The 26,671-nt window shown below is 45.2% G+C and overlaps 1 protein-coding gene and 1 long non-coding RNA gene across 31 annotated transcripts in view; one reads left to right on the top strand and one right to left on the bottom strand.

Annotated features, from left to right (window-relative positions):
• The window catches only part of CLASP1 (cytoplasmic linker associated protein 1), a 170,290-nt gene extending 147,278 nt beyond the window's left edge, over nt 1-23,012 (bottom strand). For all 30 annotated transcript variants that reach the window (XM_033065127.1, XM_033065098.1, XM_033065111.1 and 27 more), the window contains exons 1-2: nt 22,908-23,012; nt 10,981-11,455 (exon numbers count right to left, since the gene is read on the bottom strand). In XM_033065127.1, the coding sequence (XP_032921018.1) occupies nt 10,981-11,175 (195 nt within the window). In that variant the 5' untranslated portion in view covers nt 11,176-11,455; nt 22,908-23,012. The remainder of the gene's footprint in view (nt 1-10,980; nt 11,456-22,907) is intronic.
• A 1,331-nt stretch (nt 23,013-24,343) lies between these two features.
• LOC116998899 lies at nt 24,344-25,375 on the top strand. Its single transcript, XR_004418491.1, has 2 exons — nt 24,344-24,470; nt 25,085-25,375. It is a non-coding gene; the product is annotated as an uncharacterized LOC116998899 (long non-coding RNA).
• Nucleotides 25,376-26,671: the final 1,296 nt, after the last annotated feature.

The following is a 26,671-nucleotide window of genomic DNA, read 5'->3' on the forward strand; positions in this document are numbered from 1 at the left end:
TGCAGTATTTCATGCAACCTAAAATCCAGCCCACCTCATCTGTATTAAACAGCTTGAAGTTCTCACAATGGCTCTCAGCAGCTCACCTTTCTGCTATTACATAGCCTCCACCTTTCCCACTTTCCCAAATTTATGCCCCATTTGTGTCACTGCTCTGGTAAGGGAATTATCTTACAGACACCTTTTTTCATGGATGACCCTTCTTTTCACACTACTCTCTCTCTCTAGCTGTTCTGCAAATTGAAGTTTCAGATCTCCACCTTCAAAGCACTGTCATTTGGTCTAAGCTCCTGCCTCCCCATCCACCTGAAGTACCAGCTCCCATCACACCACCTCTAGGTGCAACTTCTCACAGCAGTTTTCTCCACACATGCCCTCCTGCTTAGGAAACCTTCTCATCAACTAAATTTTGGCAGGCTTATAGAACAGGAAATTCCAGAAGGAAACAGATGAAACTGCAAGGAGAGAATGGGACCTGACCAACATGAAGAAAGTAGCAGAGCTCTTTGAAGGCAACAAGAAAGTTCAGTTCTTGATGGGGACTGAAGCTAGTAGTCCTACAAGCAGACCTACTCACATAACTTATTCACATTCCAGCAACATTATGGAGGTTACAGCTTCCCAAAGACCTAAAGGGAAAGAAAGCAGAAGAGGGAGACAGGAAAATCAGGAAAGCCACCCATACAAGCCTGGAAGAAAAGCTCTAGCCAGACAAGACAAAATATTCCCATCTGTAAGAGCATGCACCTCCTAAAGCCTGTGTGCAGTTTCAGCTTTCCATACCACATCCAATCATTGCGTGAGAAATTCCTTTTGGAGGTCAAGCAGTTCAGCCATGCACACAACAGCAGCACAGCCATGGCACCTTCCTGCCCCAGGACACAACGCTGCAGCGTCCCTCTGAGCAGCTCAGGTCATCAAGGCACACAACTGCCTTCTCCAAGGGGTTGATTTACAAAAGGAGGAGTGTACTGCAGTATTTGCACAAGGATCATTCTGTCCACAGCACTCCAAACAGATGAGAGCACACACAAACACACAGTTTATCGAGGAGTTTTGGGTCAATTTGGTGCATCAGGATGGGCTCCATGAGCTATGAGCAAACAAAATTCCCTCCAAAACTCAGGTGCACTTTTTTTTCAATGTGAAAGCTAAAGCTGTCTCTACAGAGCCACTACAGAAATTGGACTATTAACAGGTCTGGCTCCCTCAGACAGCTCTGGTGATGGGTGTATATCAGTAAAAGCCTGTAATGTCCACCACACTGAACGAGCGGCGACCCTTTATTTAAGCTCCCAACAGTGAGAGATGAAGCCCTCCCAAACTGTTAAAAGCAAATGTTTGTTCCATGTCACTGCACAAGCGCTGATGCCTCCATTTGCTGCAGGATTTCCAATTAGACCCAACACAACTATGTCACTTGATATTAGTCAAATGGAGAGTCATGGCAATACAAGGCAAACTCACTGTCTTTTAATGGAGTATAGCTCTAACAGACACAAAGGAAATTAGCACAAAGAGTTGATTCCTAATATACATTTCACAGTAAATGCAGATACTACTCAGACAATGTAATTTCATAACACACTGAACTGAAGCAACTTTAGGTTTCCCATTTGCTGTTACCAGGTTCTCAACTATGGGCTGACTGGTGCACTCTCAACACTGGCAAGGTGGTACCACCACAGTTCACCTCATAACGCTTCCAAATCCCAAAGAAATCTTGCCAGCCTTTGTTCTTGTGTGCATGTCCTGCCTGTAGGAGCAGAGCTGCCACATGAAGGGCATGGCCAGGCTGGATGAGGCTTTGAGCACCCTGGTCTAGTGGAAGGTGCCCCATCCAGTGGCAGGGGGGGGTTGGAACCAGAGATGTTTAAGGTCCTGTCTAACCCAAGTCATTCTGTGGTTCTATGTCAGAATGGGGCTCTACTGTGCATTTTTTCATCACTTCTACAAACTCCTCTCCAGGAGGTTACTTTTGGAGATGAAAAAGCATTAGTAGCCACAACAATTTTCTCACACTTAATGCAGATTCAATCCTACACATTCTTTCCTCTGGCCAAAATCCCAGTCACACTGTAAAAAAATATCAGGCCCTCCATGGTCTGATAACTGCAAGTCTTTGCTCCAATTCTTGAACTCAAATGTTGCTTTGTTTTAAAGTTCCATGTTTAGCACAAATGAAGAACTCAGTAGGCTTTGCCTAATTAAAAAAAATAGAGATCTCATCTAGAAAGAAAGTAATGAATGATTTGTGGGAGGCAACATTTATTTGGAGAAATTCAGAGATTCAGAGACTACATGTCTCCACTGTGTTCCCTCCTGCATTTAATGATATGGCCACAGACCAGACAACACACAGGATACAATTACATGATCCAGCTTCATACAGACTGACACAAAGCACAGCTCCAGCCATCAGCTCCCAGCAAGGCAAGCTGACTGTGCTCAGCCTCAGTTAAGCTGTCACTGGTACCCTGGGTGACTCAGAGGCACCACACAGAACTGCTGGCATCACTGGCATCCCAAAAACATTTGCATGGGAGTCAATACATGTAAGCCCCTGTAACACTGGGACACTTAGCACTTATCAGCTAATAAATTTTGCTAAAAAACAAGTGGTTTTAGAGCCTTGACAGTGTACAGTAATATGGTGAGTCCCACCATGCAACCAGGATTACCCAGTGATCCTAAGGGCTGATCCAACTGCCATATAGCTAATGCTACTTTCCTGTTCCAAAATGCACCTGCTGAAAAAGGAGGGCTGCCAGAAATGCATATCTGAAACACCAAGGTAACCCTGCAGCAGACTACCTAGTCCCATGGGCTGGTCTTCCAAAAAAACCCATAGGTGCACTTATTGCTAAGAGCACACTGGAATGTTTAAAAAGAGCATTATCAGGTATTTTTCACTCCTATTTTTAAGGAAGAGATCATTAGATTAATGTTATATCAACAGTCTATTATTTTTTCTCTGCAATTTATGAATTCGTTAGTCAATTTTAGCAAACTTCAACCTAATAGGGTGGGGAAAACAGAGATACCAAAGATTATATGCACTTAAAAATACAGTAACCAAGAGATTCCACTGAAACACAGACCTCAGCATGAAGAAAACCAAAGCATGAGATACCAGCAAATAAAAAAAAAAGGCAAAGGAAATGAGGTTTCCCTGTTTTTAATCAAAACTAGACCAAGTCAGAGGCAACTAGAGCCCACTGACAGTGGACTTTCAGTAGACAATTTTTTCACATGGAAGTTCAAAGGGTGAGAACAGGATGGCTTTTAAGACAGCTTCAAGGAACATCCCACAAAGAAGACATGGAAGAATGTGCACACTTTCAGTGGAGAAGCCAACACGCTGGTGCTGTGGGAAAAACCTGGGGGCTGATGAATATCTCTATCAGCATTAGGAGGGCAACAAAACTCCACTGAACGATTTAGAGACTATCAAAAAAATCAAGGTGCTGGTATATCCAGCACTGACTCTAACCTTCCATTCAGGTCATGTCAGGGAAAGTGAGGATTCACTCCCACTCACCCTGCTAGCTACTAAACATGAAGGGAGATGGGTCCCATATGCATATAAATGGCTGCTAATTTTACTCCAGAGGTAACATGCACAATATGAACAGTCTCTGTAAGTCACTTTGGGATTTCTGAGGACCTAAACTGCTCAAAATATTTTATTTAAAGTGCTCAAGCAGTATCATATCTATTCTACCACACAGAGGACTGAAACAAAATTGCCCTATCACTGTGCATAATCCTGTTACTACACTGTACAGAAACAATTCAAAATCATCACAACATCTATCCTAAAATCAAATGTCTTGTCCTTATCTATTAATCTCCAGGAGTTTTCCAATATTCTTTCTGTAGGCAACTTTCATCTGACATGCAGCCTAAATTTATTCACAGCCAGTTTATACCCATTTGTTCTTGTGCTAACCTTGCCCTTTAAATCTAAGAGTTCTTTCCCCTCCCTGACGGTCACTCCTCTGATGTATTTATAGACAGCAATCATATTCCCTGCCAGCCTTCATACTGTAAACTAAACAAGCCAAACCTCTTAGTCTCCTCTGGTTAGGCAGGCTCTCCAATACCCTAAACATCCCACTAGCCCTTCCCTGCACCTGTTCCAGCTTGAATTCCTTCCTTGCAGACAGGCAACTAGAACTGTACAATACATACCACAGAAGGGCCCAATAAGGCACTCTACAATAGCATTAGTGCACCTTTATCCCATGAAAATAAATCCCCAATAATCTGCCTTTTCCACCAAGTCATCAGCTGTGACCCTTAGCCTGCAGTGCAGCAATACACACCAAGGTTTTCTGAGAGCTGGCTAACTCTGTTAGACCTCTAATAAACCCTGGTGACAAGCACTGAAGTGCTGCAAATGAAACACTACACCAACATTAAAGGAATAGCTTTATCCTCTCAATTTAGTAACCACAATGGTTCAGTCTGTTGTGTGTTGACCCAGACTCAGAGTCCCAAATGAAAGCCTCTTGGCCTTGCCAATGCTGAAGCAGTCACTCTACCAAACACCCAAGAGAAAACATATCTAACAAAACAAAAATGTAATAAAAACACCCAAACACACACAAAAAACCACCCCCCCCCAAAAAATACACACCAAAAAAACCCAACAAAACCACATGCACATAAAAATTAAAAAAAACAAAAACAACACAGCAAACAAACAAAAAAAATAGCCCCAGACATCTTTTGCACTAAAATCCTATGGGAACTTAATTTGGTCAGCAAACAAAACCAGGGAATCAAATCTCAACAAGCAATAGTGATACGCAAGGGAGAGTTCTACTTTGTATCCCACATTTCCATTTATTTCTCACCATGCACTATGGGCCAGCAAGAGACAGGATATCAAACTGTCATTTAATTAAAAGACATGTAAGTGTTGCAATTAGACTCAGGCTGCTTTGGTGAAAACAAGAGATTAAAACAGTTGGAGGGGTTTTAGTGAATGTCAAACTCTCGGTTGGTTTAAAGCATGTCCTTATGGTTTGTACGGCTGCTGTGTTGCAGACACTTCTGGGACACCTGAGGACTCTGCTCCAGGCTCCAACTATTTCTGGAACAGGTGACTCAAAAGAAATATACTTTGGTTTGCAAAAGCTACCTTTTTTCTCAGGGATGGGGTTATTTTCCCCTCCATTTCATGAATGAGCTTTGGATATTGAGCTCTAAAGCCAGTGGGAAAGAGGTTAGACCTTGAATGTGCCACTGTGGAAAAGAACTTTTGTCCTAATTATTTCAACACTCTGTCTCCACTCTGCACACTCCCTTGGGACCCTGTAGGTTCTCATAATTTGTATTTGATTTGGCAATACCTTGGTAAACAACGGAAATACTGTTCTTTGGTACACTCAGGCTCACAAACTTGCTTTATGCAACCAGTAGCACACCAAGCTTTGTGCATTAAACAAGAAAGTATTACTGCTCTGCTAGAGTTCTTCCTACTGCAGCCAGAAAAGGACAATTCCTCCTACTACACCAGTCATTATTACCTTTTAAGTACAAATAAAAAGCCACGTGGAAATTCTAAATGCTGGCTTGCTAAAGCAGGTAGTTTTTCCCCTACCCTGAATCCAAAGGTCTGAAAACTAGCACTGAATTTAATATACCAGCTGCTACAATCTTCTACTCTGCACTGCACCCTCTGTGCCACTCCCCACACTGCTGATACCACAGAGGTGAGAGCTGCACCACAATCCAATCAAATCACCACACAGAGCAGTTAAGTGTTGGGAAGGTACTAGAGCCAGAGAAAAAACAACTGATCAGCTGGACTGGGAATTAACATCAATACCTACAGGAAACTGGATATCCTGGAGCCAAAACTCTGCTCTTCCGTAAGTTTAAGGCAGGAAAATCCACCTATTAGGAGCATGCCACAGAGAAGCCTAAAAATAAGGACTGGGCACACTCTACAAATGCAGTTCAAACCAAATGAGTCTTCAGCCCTTCCTAAGGTAGCTCTTCTCCCCAACAAGGGAAGTCATGGAATGGGCTCTACTCTCAAGTCCAGGTCTCAAGATCACTTTTCCTCCACAGTCCCTTTCCCATATCTATTGTGCATCAAAACTATTTAATTCATGGTTATTAGCTTGATGGTGAAGAGGGATAAAAGTTGCAGCTGAATGTATACATTACTGAGCTCCATGAACCCCCAGCAGCTCAAAATTCAGCAGCTAACAGCAGCTGCTTAGAAACCCTTTAAGAGTCTTTCTTCCACAGATGGTGAAGTCCTTTCCCTCCATGCATTAAATACTCAACAAAACACACTCACCAAATTATCATATCAACCCATAACCATGCATGATAATTATGTCTTAAATCAGGATTTCTTCTACCGAATTTCAACCAAAATAAACACGGTATAAAGAACAAATGCATGCTTATAGTGAACAACCATTCATCAGCTTAAGTAACTCTAATGGATGTCACTTTAAACTAAGCCTGCACCATCTGTTCTACCCCTCAATTAGTAAGCAAAAAAAAATTATTCGATACACAGCTTAAGAAAGCAAGCTAATTTATGTAAGTTTTATTTCTCTTCAGCTCAGTGAAACATGCTCTTGTAATGCTTGATACTCAGGAACAGATCAGAATGGAAGGTTGCTTCCTCTAACGCCATTAGGAACACGAATTTTGTCAGGGGAAATAAAATATCCGTGCAATATTTCACCATATCAAAAAAATTCTCGTTAACATCTTACATTTTACTTTAAAGAGCACGATGACTCCCTCAGCATCCAAATCAGCTGGGAACTAAACAAATCAAATCCAAAGTGCTGCATACATGAACACAAACAAAGCTCAGGACACAGCCCTGCCCTGACAGACTGAGTCCACCAGCACAGCAGGAGGCTGTGGATGTGTCCTCAGACCCAGGGGTCTGTTAACCATGTCAGTTCCTAACTCGCCTCTCAGAGGCAAAACCCAGTCCTGCAGGCTGCTGGGACAGAGTCTCACACAGACCTGGCTGCACTGGGACAAAGGGACCCATTCCATGCAAGGTGAGAAACTCTCCTTGGAAAGCAAACCCTGTCCAGTGTCAGAAAATCACTACATGCCAAAAAAAATACAAAGCTTCATCCAATTCCCTACCCCAAACCTCCATCCAGTTTCACTTCAAACTGGCCTCTCCTACCACTCTGCAACACGTGAAAACACTGAATAAAATCTCTCTTCAGTATGCCGGACCCTGACATGCTTCAAGGCTCTATCACCACCAACATTCAAGTTCCCTCTTGGACGTTTGTCTGAAAAAAAAAGCCCTGCAATAACAAGGGCTATTTCCACTGGAAACCTCAACTCCACCAGGACAGGCAACAAATCCCAGGGAAAAGTAAGGCGCAAGAGACCTCACCTCTCAGTACTGTTGAGGAGAAGCAGGCAAGAGAAGATCACTGCCAAACACTCTCAGCTCACCTCTTGGAAGAGCAGGTTGATGAAAAGTACTTTAAGATCCTTTAATTATTACTTTATTTTATTACTTTACATTACACCTTAATTTACATCACGGTTTGGGTACTGAGAAAGGCTCATCAGCCACAGAGGAGCCAGGAGATCCTGCACACTTAACCTCAGCATTACTAAATACTGCAGAAGCAAGATGGTTCACCAAGGGATTACTGATGATTTCAGCTCCCTCCCGTTGCCATAGGATTGTGAACCTGGGAGGACATGCTGAAGCCTCTGACAACACTGCACCATTCTGCCTCGTGTTTTAAGACAGACAGCTCTTCATAGGCCTTAGTTATTGCTCAGAGATTCAAAGCTCAGCAAAATAACTCTCGTTTATGCTTAGCAGGGGAAGGAGTCAAGCAGAACCACCACCCTGAAACAGCACAGACCAAGCAAACAAAGCAGAAAATGCAGAAACAGACCAGAGGCAGAATTCCTCTTTGGTGTAAAGCATCCTGCAATATCTTCCCCGGCCCAGCCTCACTGGTGTAATCCACACCTCCTTGTGCCCACACAAACACAGGCTGGCTGCTCTAAGCAACTGTGCTCCAAAGAAGAGTAAGAGCTCTCAAAGAGCATTCATCTTTTCACTCTGCACCGTTCTTATGTCTTCTACACACCTGTAAGTACTGCTGAGAAAACTTGAGCCTGCAGTGGCTGTTGGGCGCAGTTCAAGCACACTCCTGGTAAGCACAAACATGCAAATGGTTTTGCACTGGATTTCAGTGCCTTGTATCATGCAATCATTTTTGTTTCCTTGACTTGAAAAGCATCCTGAACTATCCAAGTACCTTCTGCACCTTCAGGCAGCTGCTTGTTACAAAGCAGGAACCAGTGATCAGGTCACAAGACCATTTGTGAGAAGACTTTCAGAGTACTGAGTGCTATCAGAAGCATCTTAGGTCTCACTATGCTTTACAGATGCTGTTTTTAACAGACTTGAGACAGGACCAACCAATAAAAGCATCTTTGCCCTCCATCATTCTTTTTTTCTGAATCTCTCTCTGAAAAAGAAAACTCCATTGTCTGCGGTCATGGTGCTAGGGTCAAGGACTTCACAAAGCAGAGTAATGAAAAAATAGAAACAAGGTACAGAAAAACAGCAAAGGCTAAAAAGGTTAATGATGGCCATGACATACACAGGTCAGACTTGTATGCCAGTGAGGGAGATAGCTTGAGCCTTTCCTGTAAAGGTGCAATTTCATCATCAGCTCCTTTTAACACAAACTAAACTGGCTTGCCTTAGAGATGCCTCTTCCCTGGTTCACTGATGTTTCCTCGGTGATAACACATAAGCACAAGTGTTTAGCTAGGAGTCCTAGACAGGCAGGAGCCATGAATCAACTGGATGCTGTCCCAGTATAATGGGTCTTGTTATCCACATCCAGTCTTATTCTGAGAACACACACTTTATTGCTGAAGTGTTAGGAAATTTCAAATCATGCAGATGATCTCGATCTTAATTTTAAGTTGACACTTTTTCAAATTAAGAGACTGAGGTGAGAAAAGAAACAGACTACGAGTATTTCAGCTCCTGCTACTGTGACCAGACCATTGCAGTTTAGCTCTCCAGATGGCTATCCTAGGGCAGGGATGCTTGGCCTTTCACTCCTGAAGTTAACACACTAATCCATGAACTGGATCAGATGACACCAGCTCCCCCATGCTCTCTCACACCAAAGCTGAACTTCCGAACCCCTACCCCACAAGCAGTCAGAAAAAAAGGCAACAATAATGCAGATGCAGGCATTAAAACAAAAAAATATTGGCATAAGAGGCGCACTAAGCCTTGGCTGGATCCTGAAGCAGACTTCACCACATCACTGACCTTCACATAGCCAGCTCGCCCCCACTCAAGGCTTCACATCTCTTATTATACTCATTCACTGAGAAAACACCCTCCAGACATCTGAGACATGTCTCTGTTATGCTTACTAGAACTTATTAATCACAGCAAATGCTATCTATAGAACACACACATTAATGAACAGCCAGCTCAGCAGCATGAGTTCTGGAACAGAGTCACTGCAGTACAGAAGTGCCATCAGTTTGTGGCACTGGAAATTTAGTACCACAGAGATTATTGTGTGTAATTCAACAGAAAAAAGACTGGGCAGATGAGCAAGTTACCTTAACAGAAATTCTGCAAACTAAGTGTGGTACTGGGATTGCAAAGCATTGCACAGCTCTGTTATCCACATCACTTCATGAAATCCATGCAAATAGCACATTTTGTAACAATTTCAATTTTACTGTGCTTGGGTAACTCTTCCACTGAGAATCATAGAAGTTTGGAAGAGAAAGCCAGTTAGCAAGAAAAGAGACAATAAGAATATATACGACTCTCAGAATTGCTTGTTCTCAACAGCAAGCTAAAAATTCCTTCATCTGTTCCACCAGAATGGATTCTCTGTTGAGACCGTATTAGCTTTGGTGGTTGATGGTTGTGTTTTTTAGTGTTTGGGTTTGTTCATTTTCCTTACATGCCAAACAGCTTCTACAACAGCTGCTTACAAACAAAAATGAAAAGAAATGCAGTTATGCAGAACACTCTGCAATGTTACAACCATTTCCCAATAAAAGTGCTGTTAAAAATAATTTTAATTGAGTATGCTGAGCTCCAGAGCACTTACAACCTACACAGCCACTCCCTCCTTCACTTCTACAGGTGTGAACCCCAAGTTAAACATCTCTGGGCCCAGTTCTGCAGGAACTTTCACTCTGAGTACCCAGCACTTATCAAAGAGGAACATTATTACATCCCATACAGTAACTTCAGTACTCTATCAGACTTTTCAGAGAGCCTCATGAACACACCAGGACAAGAGTTTTCCAAGCCACAGCTGAGAGTCCATCCTTGCTCCCACAGTACCTGGTTGTGGTAGGACTTCCTCACTAAACCTGAAGTGAAATGAAGTAACATGACAGGGAAAACAAGGCAGTGGCATTCCATGTCCTACCAACTCATCTCAACACTATCAAATTCAACAGAAGACACACACACACACATTCTCTTTCTTGAGCCAAGTACAACTGATCTATGTTGCCCACAGAAAATAGCAAAAGATGTCTAGCAAGATTTAGTGAGAGTTTAAACAGTTTATATATGCTCTTTTTTCAAACTGATAAACCTCTTAGTATTGCAGGAAATCATGGGCATTGCTAAACTACTGGCATGATCAAAGCATGCCCCCAGCTAACAAAGTACACAAAGAAACCAGGATATCACAAACTATGAACACCAAATGTAAATCCACTTGTGCTTAAAATACCATTCACTGAATTCTTACTGCCTTGAGTCCTCAATATCACAGCAGCTATCAACAACCAAGATATGGAACAACAATCACTGATTCAGTGTAATTACCAGTTTACAGAACAGTATGATAGAATGTCTACTATACAGCTTTCATTTAGTTCAAGTAGCACTTGACATTGAAACTTCTGACAGTAATCACATTCCACATGACAAATTCTTACCTTATAATTGCTGGAATTTACCCAAGAAGTGGCCAGTCCATCAACCATTTTATCCAGCATAGTCTGATCATGTTCAAGATCAGCTGACTTCTGTTTATCTGAGAAATAATCTATCAACTCCTGGCCAACCTGAAGTCTTTTTCCAACATCCTTCTGCAGCACCTGCGCTAAGCAGTACTCCATACTGGGCTCCATAGTGTCTCAGAAATACAGCACCAGCCAGAAAGTCAGAGGGCAGCAGGGCCAAAAACTCCCTCTACAAATGTTCGCAGGAGGTCGCCTCTTTCTTCGATGAAGGTTACTGAGGGCCTGGGTTTCAAAGATGCAATTCTGAGAATGGCAACAATGCACCATGTGTGTGTGGACAGCAGCTGGCAGGATATTAAAAGTCCAATTTAAATAACTAGTAATAGATGAAGCAATGAGCAGTGCTGTACAGTTGAGTCTGCAATAAATCCCAATTCAGCAGTCCATTCTGAAAAAAATGAAAAAGAACAGTATTATAGGTTAAATTAAGACTGGAGGAAAAAAAGAGATTGAAAGCATGTCACAAAATAGGTTATTCATATACAGCTGTGAAGCTGTGTAAGTCAGATACGAGCAGCATTGGTCTATTTTAAGGAATCAAACAAGGTAGGTCAGGACAAAAACCTTATTCTTTACAATAGCAGTTATGCATCAGTTCCCTGGAAGTTTTAGTGACAGACGGTAAATTTGCGGCTTAAAGCAACAGCCGATTAACAATCAGTATTATTGCAACTGCCACCACCCATCCAAAAAGGTGGGGACAAAATCCTTAGGCAGGTCACTAGGAAAGCCTATCTGCTTTAAGTGAAAGCAGGAAAAGGCCTGGATCCTGTTTTGACTGTTGGCCTTCAGCAATCAATGTCATCAGCTGGTCAGCAAGATAGTGCACTAACACAGGGCTCCAGGAATGTAAAATGATCCCTTTTCAAAAACTAGGTGCTCAAGCTGTTTCTAGGCTGAATTCTGTTACATCCCAACTACACATGTCCAGGAAACAGCACTCACTGGCACACTCTAAATGCAGTTCTGACAACAAAGGTCACACACAAGGAAGGTCAGGCCAGACTTTGCTGCCACTCAGAGGCACAGCATCACCTCAGAAGCTTTTGGCTTATGCAAAAAAAAATACAAAAATTCATGTACATTTGAGCTCTAATTATGTTCTTGAACCCTAGGAACTCTTTTGTCCCCTTCATTAGGGGACATTGGGACGTTTTTGTCCCTGTATCTGCAGCCAGCTGAATCCCTCCAGGCATGCAGTGAACAGACCAAGGGCCTGTCCTCCACCTTCCCACAGACCAGGGCTCCTGGCATCACCATAGTGCTTCCTGAAGCACTTCTCATCACAGGTTAGCTCTTTTAGGAAGTGGGTGATATAAACCCAGGGTGTCTTTTTGTTTCCTGGCTAATAATACCCAAAGCTGGAAATCTGCCCTACTTTTTCCACCAACATGAGGAAAGCAGGTCAAGTTCAGAGTAAGGAAAGAGGTTGTGCAGCAGACACCTGGTTCAATAAACAACTGGAAGGAAGCTGGAGGCTCAAGTTCACTAATTGGAAGCACTGGGGGCAGCAAATCTAAATACCTTCTGTTTGAGTAAATAAGGCCTTCACAAAGGTCTTAATAAAGCAAAGTGGACCTGACAGCAAATGAGATGCACACAATAATCCCAGGCTGGAAACAAAAGCACCCCTTGCACAGCAGACTATTCAGTTCATTACCTCACCCCCATCTTCCTTGGCCACATCTTACCACCACCAAGCACAGCATCTAGATTCAGCTCTAAGGGCTTAAGCTTCCCTAACCCTACAAGCATTGCCACATGTGTCCCAGCTTCCCACACTGGTTGTGCAGGAGTCATCAGAGGTCTCCTACAGGTCCCTCCATTTCAGGTAGCCAGTTCAAATCCCTGCTGGTTGATGGGCATCAAAACTGGTTCTGTAAACCAATGAACTCACCTCAACCAACTGCCAGGCAAATCCTACTTTCAGCCAGAAGGGATTGCTCATGTTTGTACACTAAGCTCCCTCCTTGTCAGCAAAAACCTCATCCCCAGAGCAGCAAAGAAGCCTTGGCTGCTACTGCACACACAGCACCTCAAGCTTTGAGTTAGTGCTGTGACAGATTACTGCTTGTGACCCCAACCCTAAGCTAAACCATCTCAAGGACACATAAAATTCCCACTATTTCGTTTCAAGTCGCCTCAAGTGGGATTTGATTTTAAATTCTGAAATTGCCAACACCCCCTCCAATCAGTACTCTTAACACCTTCTTCCTTTCTAAAAGAAAGCTCCAAACCAGAAGGAAGTATTGTCTTTTTTATTTCAGTTTTTACTGATGCTACAGTTCCTCACTTGGTCAATCTAGCACCACATCTGGAAGAACCACTCTGAGCTTTCCCATACTCAGCCAAAATGGTTCATGACATGGCAGTCACTCCCATGGCAGCACAGGCACAAAACCAGAGCCACTTCCACAACAGTACAAACACAGAAGATGCTTTCATCCAGGTCTCCCTGTCTGCAGCTTTGAATACTGGCCCCTGCCCTGCCCTCTAGCACAGGCTGGTCTTGCTCTTTGCTGCAGACACTCCACTTAAGGGAGACAGTCTCACACACAAGCAGCACCTAAATACTCAGTGGAACGACTTGCACACAGCAGGGAAGCATTTCACTGGACACCTCACTAGCACGGAGCTACTGGAGAAGGGACAGGGAACTGGTATAACACTGCTGCCACATTCTAGCTGAAGCCCTTCAAGTTAGCTGAGCAGTTTGTTTCTGGACTCCAGAAGCTGCACACACATTCAAAAGGGGACTCCTCTGCTAAACTAGATAGATAGTGAAGAAAGTTTAACTGCTTTTAAAATGGAAATGTAGAACTGCTTAAACTTGAAAATTCAGATTACAAAAGGGTGTGAATGAATGCTAGTTACCACAGAATAGCCATTTTTTATTAACATCACACAGAGGCAAGTCCCAACACATCCAGAAACCATTAGCTGGCCATACTGCCATGAGAAACAAGCATTCAAAGTTTCAGGTCTGTCTTCTATGTGGTTTTCAATAAAGAGTTTATAAGTCTCTGCCTATAAGCACAGAAACAATCTTTAAAGCAAACTAATGCAAATAAATTTCTCTCCACTTTTCTTGCTTTGGAAGGCACAGGATAAAAATCATGGTGCACTACAGACAAATTAGTTCACAACCTTGAGGACTGTAGCCTAAAGAAGATCCAGTATATATTATGGCACCACTATCATATGCATACAGGAAAGAAGAGCCAGAAACATCTTTAAATCCTGAGGAAAACAATAATAGGAAGCCAAGAGGAAAAACTCAACGTGGCTTGCATCTACCAGCTAACAGGTGTTTAAGTAGTACTTTTCTTTTAAAAAAAAAAAAAAAAAGCTATCCTACACATGTTAGGAAGTCTGTTGACTCCCTTCTTCCCAAAAGGAGGAAGTGGAAAAAACAACACCTGAGAAAAACAAGACCCAAGTTGACAAAAAAGACTAACTTGCCAGACAATGAAGCATATGGCTGCTGCAGCCCATCAAGTCTGCAATCATCTGGGCAGATGCTCTCCACACAAGTTTTGAAAGACACAAAACCACAGTCTCAACCCTAGTGGTCTACTTCTGTTCCTGGACTTTTTGGGGAGCCAATGTTACAAGATATAAACAACTTTGGATAGGGATGTTGAGTACAACCTCTTACAGAAGAACAGTCATGCAGAACTCCAAATCAGTAACTCAGTGGCACAGGTCCTGTGTTTGGAGCTCCTCCAAGTTTTGAGAAGGGTTGACAGTATAAGCTCCAGAACAAGGGCTGTCTCCAATCCTCCTCCAAGCCTTGCAGTCTGCCCTCAAAGAGACAGGTTAGGCTCAACATGTAGGCAAAATAATCCAAGAGAAAAAGCTACCCCAATTCTGTCACTGAAAAAAAGTTTTGTTTCACCAAAAAGCCATCAAAATTATGTGCTTCGTAACATGCAAATTTTCCCTCAACAGCTATCCACCCTGGAGCTCAAAATAATGAATGTAAAGGGGAAAGCTGACAAAGACCAAACAGCCCAAAGTTTCTCAGCTTAGATACTACCATCATAACAGCATAAAAGCTGATACAATTCAGTAAAGCAACTGGCTCAACACACAGAATAAATTATTCCAAACAGTAATAAGGAAATACTTGTTACCTAAAATGCTCTAGCAATATTAAACTGGGTACCTAAGTCAATTTTTTTCAGCACTTAGGAGAACACCACTGCCCTCAGTCTAAGAGAAAGTACATGATTTACAATTGTCAAGTAAGACTTTAATCTTAGGCTATCTTCAAAAGAAATTTTGAATCTTCTTCCCCTTGCAAGGAAGGGAACCTGAAGCCCATAAAAACGCACTATTACTTTCTTGGTGTCCTGCCTATCCTTGGGAGTTCTTCCAGCATAACTATTTGACTCTAAAAATGATGTTCCACTCTATTCTGCTCTAGACATCAGGTTATCATCTTTGTCATGTTTCACCATCATCTTCATTTGCCAAGAAGTCAATGTAGTCCATAACCTTCCCAGACAACTGCTCCCGATGCAAGCAGGCAGAGACAAGCCTCTTGCTGCCTCTCACAATCACTGGAGGCAACAGCCAGCACCACTCAATAGCCAGCTCTTTCCAGTCATCTTCCTGAAGGTATCTCTCAACTTCCAGTCCCTGAAATTAATTTGTAACCAACTTGTAAACATGACCACACTCCTTTGGTGCCTTTTTTTTTGTGTGTGTGTACACAGTTATAGCCCAACAGCTGTACAAATAACACAACAAGACAATTGTACCAACAAGTCTCCTTCTTCACAAATCTCAGGATCTAATTACACAGACACTTCAGTTTAAAATTAATTCAAGGTATATTCGACATACCTCTGTCAACAACAGAACTTAGATCCTTCAGGAGATCTTCACCCAAGCCAAATGGAGTGATTTTTTCAAATATAAAAGCAACCAGGCATCCAACCTGCAGTAGTTCACTACTTCTGCATGGTGGGCAGTGTAAACACATAACTTGATTTGCCAGCCAAGCCCCCTTGGGCAAGAAATTCAGAGCTATTATAACAGCACCTGGAAACCATGTGCTGCAAAGACTAAGTAGAGACCTCATCAGCAAGGCAGTGTCAAATTGCAGCTCTTCAGGGTGGAAGCTCTCAGCCCTCTGTCCACTTCTCTATTTTTGCTTCTACCAGTACAGCTATATCCTCCCCAGAGGGGACTGGTGTCAGGCCTCTACAAAGTATTACAATCACCAAGCACTCTAACAACCTACTCTTCCCTCGGGTGTGCACGCAGCTGTGAATAAAGCAGCTCCAAGTGTTCCTACTCCTCCGAACTCTGAGAGAAGGAGGTGGCAAGTATAACGTCAAGTGTCCTACTTGAAGAGGAAAGGAACATTTTTCTGGAGTCAAAGGGAGTTTGTAGGAAACACACACCAAGCAACTGACTGATGGGCTCTCCCCATTGTTCACCTGCATCCACAGGTAGGAAATAATGTTTCTTTAGTGCCAGGGAATATTACACCATCACTGTGATTGTTTTAAATTTGTAATTAGTGTTGCCCTGTACTTGAGCCTCCCCCTAATCCAAAGATAGTATCTTAGATTTCCAGACTGACAACTCATGCTTTTCTAATTAGCTGGCGGGACAGCCCCGTGCTTATCTCCCTGTACCAAGTGTCTCTGGCTGCACTCGATGCACTCCTGCCACGCCCCATCCAGAAACTTTTAACTGTCCTCAGACAGTGCCGGTGCCACCACTTCTCAGTCCAGCCTTGCTGATAAGGAAAGCACTGCCTAGATGGATGCAATTTATTTTCCAGAAGGTCTTCATCAAAGGAGGGTTTCTTTGTCTTCCCACAGCATCAGCTGCACTAAAGCAGTGTAAAACTCTGCTGCTGCAGGCAGTTCATCCTCAGAAGAGTCAGGTCTGGCTGAAGGCTTGCTAGGATTATGCTGAATACTAGCTGGTCTTCAAACGTGCCTGGAGTCTGTTAAGGGGTTCATCATCACAAGTACAGACAGTAACCAGCCTACAGCAGGACACAGCTCCACTGCCATTAGCAAAACTGAAACAGATTTCTAGAATGAAGAGAGGTGAAAGATTTCCAGAGCTTAAGCTATGTCCTTCTCCCCATACACAAACCTTCTAGGCCAGATGCTGGCTGTGAAAGTTGCAGTACCTAGCCTGGGTAAGATGAGAGATAAGCTTCAGATAACAGAAATGCTTATGCTTCCACTAAAGGTTTACATTGCTGCCCGGGTAACTGAACACCTCACACAGAGCTACCAATTTCAGCAATGCAACAATCTTCAAAAAAATCTCCTCAGTAATGAAGCTGCAGCAAATCAAGACAACTCACAGGTCACCTCAATGTGACTCCAATACTCTCCACTAATGAAACCACTTTGCAGAGTGGGAGTAACCCTTCCAGAGCAGGGTGGAAAATGAGATGAGCTTTAACACCTTTTGTTTCCTAATACAACCCCTTCCCTGAAATTAGTTTGGTTTTAACTTTGTCTGAGACCAAGGACAAGTCTAGAATGAGTTCTCAAGGTCTCCTTCCTTTTTAACAGTTCAAGTGCCAAGACACAGCTCAAAATCCTACAATGGCAGGAGCTGCTCTCTGTGGAGTCTCTCTTGGAGATATCTCCATAGTTCCAAGGAAAGGTACTACAGGGAACTTATCAGGGGTCTACGGGACCAGTGGCAGGGGGACAATCATCACGACACTTAATTCTGTGAACAGTACTCGAGTTTTGGGTTTATGTGTACAAAAATATCTTCCCTGTGTCTTACTCTAGAGATCTAACCCTACCTCAGGCCTGCAGTTTGCAGCTCTGACACTGTGGGACCCTGGCACACAAAGCACACAGCACTGGCTCTGTGACTTCCAGCTGGGCTCCGCAAGGTGACCTAGCCAAGGGTGCAAAAGGTTCCCCCCAAGGGGCTGCTGTGGCATCCCAGAAGAATCGAAGTGTCATCAGCCCCCTTTCTACAGCACCTAGGAGAGCAGGACACAGTCACATCCTAATCCTCTCCTCCACAATCCAGCAGCAATTTTGGATCATCTGGGAAAAACAAGGGGAGAATAGACTTTCACCATAGCCTTGTGGGTAAAATGCTTAGCAAGGTTTGGAAGTAGAACACTACTGAGAATTAGAGCAGTGACCCATCATCACTTTTTCCTGCAGTTTACTGGCAGGACAAGTGGCTTCACAGAACATCTGAATCTGGTAATCTCCCTTTGCATTGTGATTGATGAAGTCCCTCGGGCTAAGATTACTAATTTAGGCAGTCCTGAATATGGAAAGCATCTCCTTCGTGTACATCACATGAAGAAAAAAGAAGTATAATACCACCTTCCTATTTTTACAGGCAGGTATAGGGTAGGAATTCAGTGCCTTCCCCAGAGTCACTCTAAAGCAAGACTCCAGTGGCAGTGATAACTGAGGGTGAGATAACGCTTGGGGAAAAGAAAAAACCGATCCCATCACATGCTGGTATAAGATCCCAATAACTGAATTTTAAATAGAGTAGTGCGTTTGACATAAATTTCTTACTCCAGTCCTCCAGGACCTTGCTATTCCTATTGATATATAACTGGCTAGTGACACAGAACTCAGTTTTTGTGTAAAAGTCCAAGCCAGAACTACCCTGGAAGCAAGTACATGAGAGACAAGTGCTTATAGTAAAATGACAGGTTGGAACAGGAAAATAATACAGAAGATCAAACCTTGGGTGCAAGCCCTCAAGGGACACTGTCTATGGGATGCAACAGCAGCAGTTTGCAAGTCAACAGTTTTAGAAAAAGGTTATTTTCTTGGTCTCTCTTCATGATGCCCAGCTAATACCCATCTCTCTTCCACGATTCTAAGCAAAAGTTTTTGCATGGCAAAACAAGGGTCTCTGCCTACCCCTGTTCTCCAGGACTCCCATGGCAACTCTTGGCCAAGGGGAGGAGAACTCAGCAGCAGGATTTCAGCTGATGGCAAAGAGGGGCTGGGGGGTAAAGCCATCACCTAGAATCAGCTCCAGGGACGGGAAGGAGGATTACCTTCTGCACTCAGGCATAAACCCTGGCACTTGAAACTGCACAGAAGTGGATGGCCAAAGAAATCCCTCAGCACAGGCTGCAGGAGAGTGCAGAAAGCCACCGTGATACTTTAGGGTATATAAAACTGTGGGGGAAGAAAACACAGGGCAAGGAGGAGCAGAAGGAGGTTTTATTTGACAGTACCATGAATTGGGCAGAACCCTAGCAACAGTGGAGGGAACTTCTGGCTCCAAAACCACGTGCATGTAACATGCAGAGACACACCTGCAATTCCTCCCTCCTGCTCAGTGGCACTTTGAAACACCTGTCAAAATTTGACTTTATTTTGATCACATCTCTGCCTCAGCAAATTACTGCTGGTTCAATTTGGCTTTCTGAAATATCTTGGATTCTAAAGTATCTGCACACAAAATGTAAAGACAGGGCCACGGACTAAGCCTGAAATACTGAAATGCTGCATCAGGGACTGGCCTGATTAGGCTGTTTAGTCTGTTATCCTACTGGCGGGGGAAACAAATTAGAGATTTTTAAATCTTCCCACTCACTAAAGAAACTAATGATGATGACGCTTCTATAATAATTAATTCTGTGGCTCCTGCCTGGCATACTTGTTTCTGGATGCAGAATGGACATCTCCCTCCTTGCAGAGCCAAACATGCAGAGATTTGATTAAGGGGCAGAACAGGAAGCCAGATGAACTCAGACACTAACCATGAACTGAGATCAAATCTCTTGGGGAGCACCTGCAACCTCTCGGACAAAACCCATTTGTTGCCCTTCTATAACTTCAACAGTTCCATCCAGTTCATTTGGATTTTGTGGTGTGGCTTTTTTCCAGGTGTAAGAGTGCTAATGCTGCCAAAGGGAAAAGAAAGAACTCTCCCATGTATGACAGAGCCAGACTCCAGTGCAGAATGCCAAGGAACATGTATGTCCGCAGCTCCTCAATATCCCACTGTGCAAAGCTCATAACCAGCTCACATCATGCTTTTACACAGCTTTGAGAACTGGTAACAGGTTGGTCCAATGGACAGGATCCAAACCACTGAACAGGCTCTAAAGAAACATGAAATGCAAGCTTCAACACTGTACAGTGTGATGGAAATGGAGCAACTGAGCAAAGCACAACATGGACACCATCAAAGAGCAAGGTAAAGACAAGGAAAGAAGCAAATCCCTTCCCTCTCAGTCAGAATTTACTCAAGTCACAGTCTGAAGAAGTTAATCTACATGGACAGTCTATTTTATTCTCTCAGGTGACAGACCTTTCTATACTTGCCAGCATTTTCTCCCCTGCACTGGCAATCACTGCTCCAAGGTGTGCTGGTGCTGGCAGAATCCAGGAGAAGTTTCAATTACAACTTCCAGCCAAGGAGGTGTGAACAGCAGCAAGCCCCATCCAGGCACGCCAACAAGATTTCCAGCCCTAGTCTAGGCAAGGTCTGAGATAATGAGACACCCAGGGTGACACATGAGCCTGATCTGAAGTCATCTGAGGCCAGAAGGGACCTGTAATGGCAGTCCACAAGCTTCAAAGCCACATTACTCTCACAGAAATCCACGTGCTGTTAAAATCATGAGGTACCTGCAGGGAAGGTCACTACTTCACCCATCTGAACATTTCAAGTCCAGTCTCTTGAAACATCTTCTGACCTGCCCCTAACACAAAGGTTGTTGAGGGCTCCTCTGCAGAGGACATCTTGCCCTCATCCTCCTCTGTGATGCTGTAAATCACTACAGAAGTGGCCAGAGCTGGCAATGCTCATCCTCTTAACATCCAACAGCCCTGACCAAATTGCCTGATGGATAAAGTATTGTCTAATATGGGAGAGACAGATAAATTTCATTTCAGTTTTACTTTTGCTGTTTAGATATATGGTTTTCTTAATACCTAAGTTGTGGCATAGATTCAAGATTCCTACAGAACTTCCAAGATGCCTGGAGGACCAACTCAGTCAGTCATAGGCACTCTCTCCAGCTGTACTTCTGGAGAATATCACGTGAACTAGAGTAACATTTCCACCTCCAAAATCTGCTGCTCTATCACTGTTAACACCACTTGTTATCAGCTAAGTAAAGCAAAGCTGAAGTGTATAATGCCACGGCATTTTTCTTCTTGAAATAGAAAGTTTTGAAGCTGCTTGACAAATTCTAAGGACTTCACAGGAATGTTGCAGGCATCAGTATGAAAAAAATCTATTTATGTTGGCAACAATTTTAAAAAAATAATTAAGCAAGTTAGACTATGAAGTACAGAGAGAATCACCCACGGTGACATGTCATTCCTCTGTCCCTCTCGTAACTTCCAGGCTTCCGTCCCACTGACAGAGAAAACAAGAAAAGGCTCGGCTTTGCCAAGCCCAGGAATGCAGCACAAAGGCTTGCTCCACACAGCAAGCTGTGTTGCCACGACAAGGAAGACCCTGAATATGACAGTACTGCAGTTCCATCCTGCACTTGGGTGTAGTCCTTTACTCGAGAGAAAGCTGACTCCTATTGCAAGTTCTCAAATATATCCCTTCTCCAGCTGCAAACCTCTGAAATCCAATTCAGAATCTCACATGGAAGCAAATACTTGCACTCCCAACACCTTTCCTAACTAAGGAACCTATCTAAGCACTGCTGATCTAAATGACAGATCTGTGTCTTCAGGTATCAAGTGATAATACTTTGATTTGTCTTCAACGGTGCCCAGGGAGCATCAAAAGGCACACACAACAGAGATGCAACTGCTCAAAAGATGCAGAGAAATGGGCTACACCGTTCAGCAGAAAACTGGACTAAGACATATTTGTCTCTGATGCTGGCACAAGTGCTGGGATGGAGACCACATCCCTGCTCTATTAACACTGGCTTGGCGCATACTACTTTACTTAACTCTAGTCTCCTTTACTAACAACTGATTTGTGAAGTCAGCCCACATGGGGCAGAGAGATCTATTGGTCAGAACAACCCACACACCTGGGGAGCCTCTGCTGCTCCAGCACAGGCTTCCCCGACGACCCTGAGCCCGTTATCCTCCCTCAGTGTCCCACATCCTTCTCAAGCGGCTGTGCAGTGTATTGGGGAAGGAGGCACCCTTTCCCTTCCTCACCAGTATCTTTAGACATATAACATTAAAAATACCTTAAGCACAGCCCACACGGGCCTGCAACACGCACAATTACATTTTATTTACTCAGACCCAGTATCTCGCTGAAGCATTTCTGCAGGATTTGTCTAATGGCCAACCCACCTCTTCGCACACACTCACGGTTCTGACCCAACTTCCATTAAAAAGGCTGCCAGAAATAAGCGAAGCAGAGCACGGCACGTGCACAAAGGGGCCAAGCACAAGGGCCGAACCCACCCAAAGCACACGATGCTTTGGGAGCACAGCAGCCTCAAGCGTTAGCAGAGCCCCGCGCCGCTGGCTGGGCGCCGCACGGCCGCGCCTCCCTCCCTCGGCCGAGCCGTTCGCTCCAGCGGGGACCCTCGGGGCCCGCCTGCTCCGACACGGCCCCGCCGCCGCCGCTCCCGCACGGCCGGTGCTCGGCGGCCCCGGGCCGAGGGGCAGCCCCGCGCCAGGCCCCGGCAGCCCCCGCACCCCGGTCCCGCCGGACCGCCCGCCCCCGCCCCTGCCCTTCCCGAACCGCGCCGCTGGGAGAGCCGGCACCGCGCTCCGCCCGGCCGGTGCCGCGGACGGGTCGGCCCCGCCCCGAACCGCGCTCCCCGCGGTCACCCGGCGGCGGCGGCACCGCACACAAAGCCCCCCCCGGCCGCGCTTCTCCCCGCGGCCGCCCCGCGGTGCGGGCGCGGGCGGTACCTGCGGGGCGGGGGCCGGGCGGACGCGCTCCCTTGTCCCTCTCGCGTCTCCCTCCCTCAGTGCCGGCGGCGGCGGCGCCCGCTCCGCTCCATGGCCGCGCGCGCGCCCCGCTGACCACGGGAAGAATGGGGGACCCAGCGCGCACGCGCCGCCCGCGCCCGCCCCGCCCCGCCCCGCGCGCCGGCGCGGCGCCGCCCTGCGGCCGCTGGTACCGCGGTGAGGTCAGCGCGCGCCGTGCGCATGCGCGGGGGCCGTTACCGCGCGCCCGGTCGCCATGGCGACCCCGCCCGCCGGGAGCCGCGCCGGGGAGCGCGGACGCGCGCGTTCTCGGGAATGCCGCGGCCCCGTCCCCACTGAGCGGCCTCCACCCAGTGCCGCACCTGGCTGCTGCTCCGAGCGGGGACAGGCCGCGCCGCTGTGAGACGAGTCCCCCACGCTGCGAGCAGAGCGGGAGGGCTCGGTGCTGCCGTGCGGCTGTGGCCGCGCTCTGCCCTCTTTGGGGAGGCCCCAGGGACGAACTGCCACAGAAGCACCGAGTGGGATCGCAGCGGGACAGCCGGTCCAACCTCGCTGCTCCAGCAGCGCCATCCCACAACACACGGCGCAGCTTTGTGCCATGACAGCTCTGGAGTGAGGGGAACGCCACAGGGTCTCCGGACAAGCTGTTCCAGTGCCTGGTCACTGCACGCTAAAGTTCTTCCTCATGTTCAGGTGGACATTCCCGTGCAGCAGTTTCTGCCCGTGGCCTGTTCCGTTGCTGGGCACCACCGAGCAAAGCCTGGATCCATCTTCTTGACATCCCCCTTTCGGTATTTATACACATGGATGAGGTCCCCTCTGGCATCTCAAGGCTGAGCAGCCCCAGTTCTGTTAGCCCTTTCCCATACCACAGATGCTCTAGTCTCTTACCAATCATCGTCATCGTTCTCCACTAGACCCACTCCACGTCTGTTTTGTTCAGCCTCAGTTAAAAAGCTGCATTTAAAAGCAACTAACTCTTTCTCCTTCATGGAAAAATTTGCAGTATTACCACTCTATAACTGAGGTGAGAATGAGAAATGAATGCCCTGTGCCTAAGCTCTTTACCAAGATGTATTTGACCATCTTGTTCCCTGGGCTCATGACTGCTTTCCTCTTGTTGGTTGTGGGGAACATCACCTCCAACCACCACTGTCCTCGCCCTCTGTGCTGCTGAAGGAAGGCAGCTGACCTCTGTAACGCTGCCATTCCCAACAAGCACTCAGTCTGAGCCACCAAAATCTGGGAGAGCTGGAGGTGGAACAAATGATTGATTTTCATTCTTAACTTTGCGAAATAAACATGCCTTTCTCCTTGGCTCACTGCTCTGGCACAGCAATGACTTTTGGCAAGCCCCCTCCAAAAAATGCTAGATTTTCCAGTTTGTTCTTTTGTGCCATCAGGTTGCAGAGCAATACCCAGCTGCTGCTTTGGGTGAAGCCATCGGCACAGGCTGAGCGTCTGGAACAGGCTGCACAGATGTCAAGAGAAAGCTGGGGATATTAGTGCTTAAAAGGATGCCAGCTCTGAGCAAACTGAAAGCAGGTGATTATAAACCAGCTTTAGAAATTACCATGGTTCTCACCCCCAGGCAGCAGCTAATCTCCTGAGAGCCCTAACTGGCTAAGCACTACCCACAGTAGAGACACAACAGCTCTGCTTCAGCACAGCCCATGTGCCTGAGTGTTTCCCCTCCCTGGCTGGGCAGTTCTGCAAACAGGACTCCTCCAGTGGTTTGCCCTGCTCCTGTTTTGCAGTCTCCCAACAGCAGCTGGGGACAGAGATCATGGGTACATTAATTAAGGACCAATCATTCCACTTCATCTGGATCTGCTAGAACTACAGGCAAAGTTCTCTAGTAGAATCTAGATAGTTCCCACTCTGTTTCCAAAATACCTTCACAAAATACATTGCTCATTTTGAGCAAGAAAATGAGATAAGATCTGAATAGTAGTAAGTTAGGTGAATTATGATAAGCAGTATTTTGTTTAGTTTTTAGTAAGAAATCAATAACTTTGTATTACACATTTATTATTTATTGTGTATCACACATTTGCTGTGAATTTATTCTCTTCAGTATTACAATAAAGAGGAATTTACTTTGGAAATCTCCCAAAACTGCCTCCTGACATAATTGTATGTTTGCCCTTTTTTCACAGATTCTTACTTCTGGTGATTCTACATTCACTGTTTGGCAGCCTAATGCTTTGCAAAGAAATGCTGAGAAATGCAGCTGGCATAGGTTAAAGTATTTTTTCTCCACCCCTAGGTAAAACTTACACAGAAAATATTATTCTCTCTTTTGCTGCAAGTCTTTGGGGGACAACAACTGCACAAAGCTTCCTCATTGTGCAACTGACAGACTGTGGATATTGGACATGGTCTTTATGTGTTCACATTTTTATTTTAAAGCAGGTAAAGTCTGCACAGAAATAAATTTGTCACATAATCAGCTCTAATGTTTTGAGTTTTTTCCTGTTACTAGATGACTGTTTGCTTGCTCCCTGCAGAGACTTTTAGCACAGTTTATGCCAATATTCAAGACAACCAAACTGTTTCATGAGCAGCAGCACTAATGCTGCCTGGTTTCTCACAGGTCTCTGTTCTTTGTCCCTCTAATCCGCCCTGCTCTCTCAGCAGCCCTACCTTCCTTTGTGTGTCCTGTGCCACTCCCCTCCAAGGGGACACGGCAGCACGCTGGGGTTAGTCCAGGGCTGTGTCCCCGTGCAGATGGAAGGGCAGCCTTCCATCATAAGGGATCACATCACGCCCAAGCTCCCTCCTGCTTTCCCCTGAGGCCAGCAGTGATTATTTCTCTCCTCCATTTCTCATGAAACTTGAGATTGTTTCCTCCCCGCTAAACACTGAGAAAGAAAAAGGAGGGGGTTAGTCCGACACTTGAATAGAAACAGACAGACAGACTGATCATGAAAGCTTCGTTTTCATTAGAAAAAGAAGTCCAAAATGCATTGTAACCTGCAGGTTTTCTTTCAACTTTTTAAAAGTAGGAGGTGAAAGCATTGTTCTGATTCTTGCCCTTCAGGTTTCTTAACATTAATCTCCATATTCTCTAATTCTCTCAATTCCACAGCAAGCCCCTCAGCTTTCCCAGGGCCATCACTGTGCATTAGTTCTGGCACACCTGTGACAGACCTGCACATCCATCACCTGTGACAGCTCCCAATGGAAACCCACCGTGAAGGCATGGCAGGATACCCCAAGGGCAACCAGATCTAAGCTCCTGGATGGAATCCAGTCTGCAGGGATAACTCAGCTTCTCCAAAGTTATGGTTAGGTAACAACTGTGCTAAGGAGTCCTTGGGGATTCATCCTGGAGTGCAGGAAGGGCTCTCTAAATGAAGGAAATTGAAATAACCACTGGAGGAGCTGCTACCATCACATGAGACTGCTTGACCAGGTCTTCACTACCAGTGGCTCAGCAGCAGGCATTTGGCAGCACCCCTATCCATAACATACTGTAAAAAAGGTACTTTTTAGTATGCTCTCATTCCTGAAAGATCTCCATTTACTTACCTGTCTCCAAAACAAAGAGACCAATGCAGCGGAAAAGTCTCCTGAGAGGATACTGTTCCCAGTGAAACTGCACACATCTCTCCAGTCAGTCTACCTGCAAAGTACACTGCTCCCTGCTTGTTGAGAAGGGTTTGGTGGGACACAAGGAGCTGTGCACTCATACACATGCAAAACAAAGCACAGCCCATCTGCAAGTTGACAAAAGAGATGAA

Source organism: Catharus ustulatus, chromosome 7 (assembly GCF_009819885.2).
Source record: "Catharus ustulatus isolate bCatUst1 chromosome 7, bCatUst1.pri.v2, whole genome shotgun sequence".
NCBI classification, from domain to species: domain Eukaryota; kingdom Metazoa; phylum Chordata; class Aves; order Passeriformes; family Turdidae; genus Catharus; species Catharus ustulatus.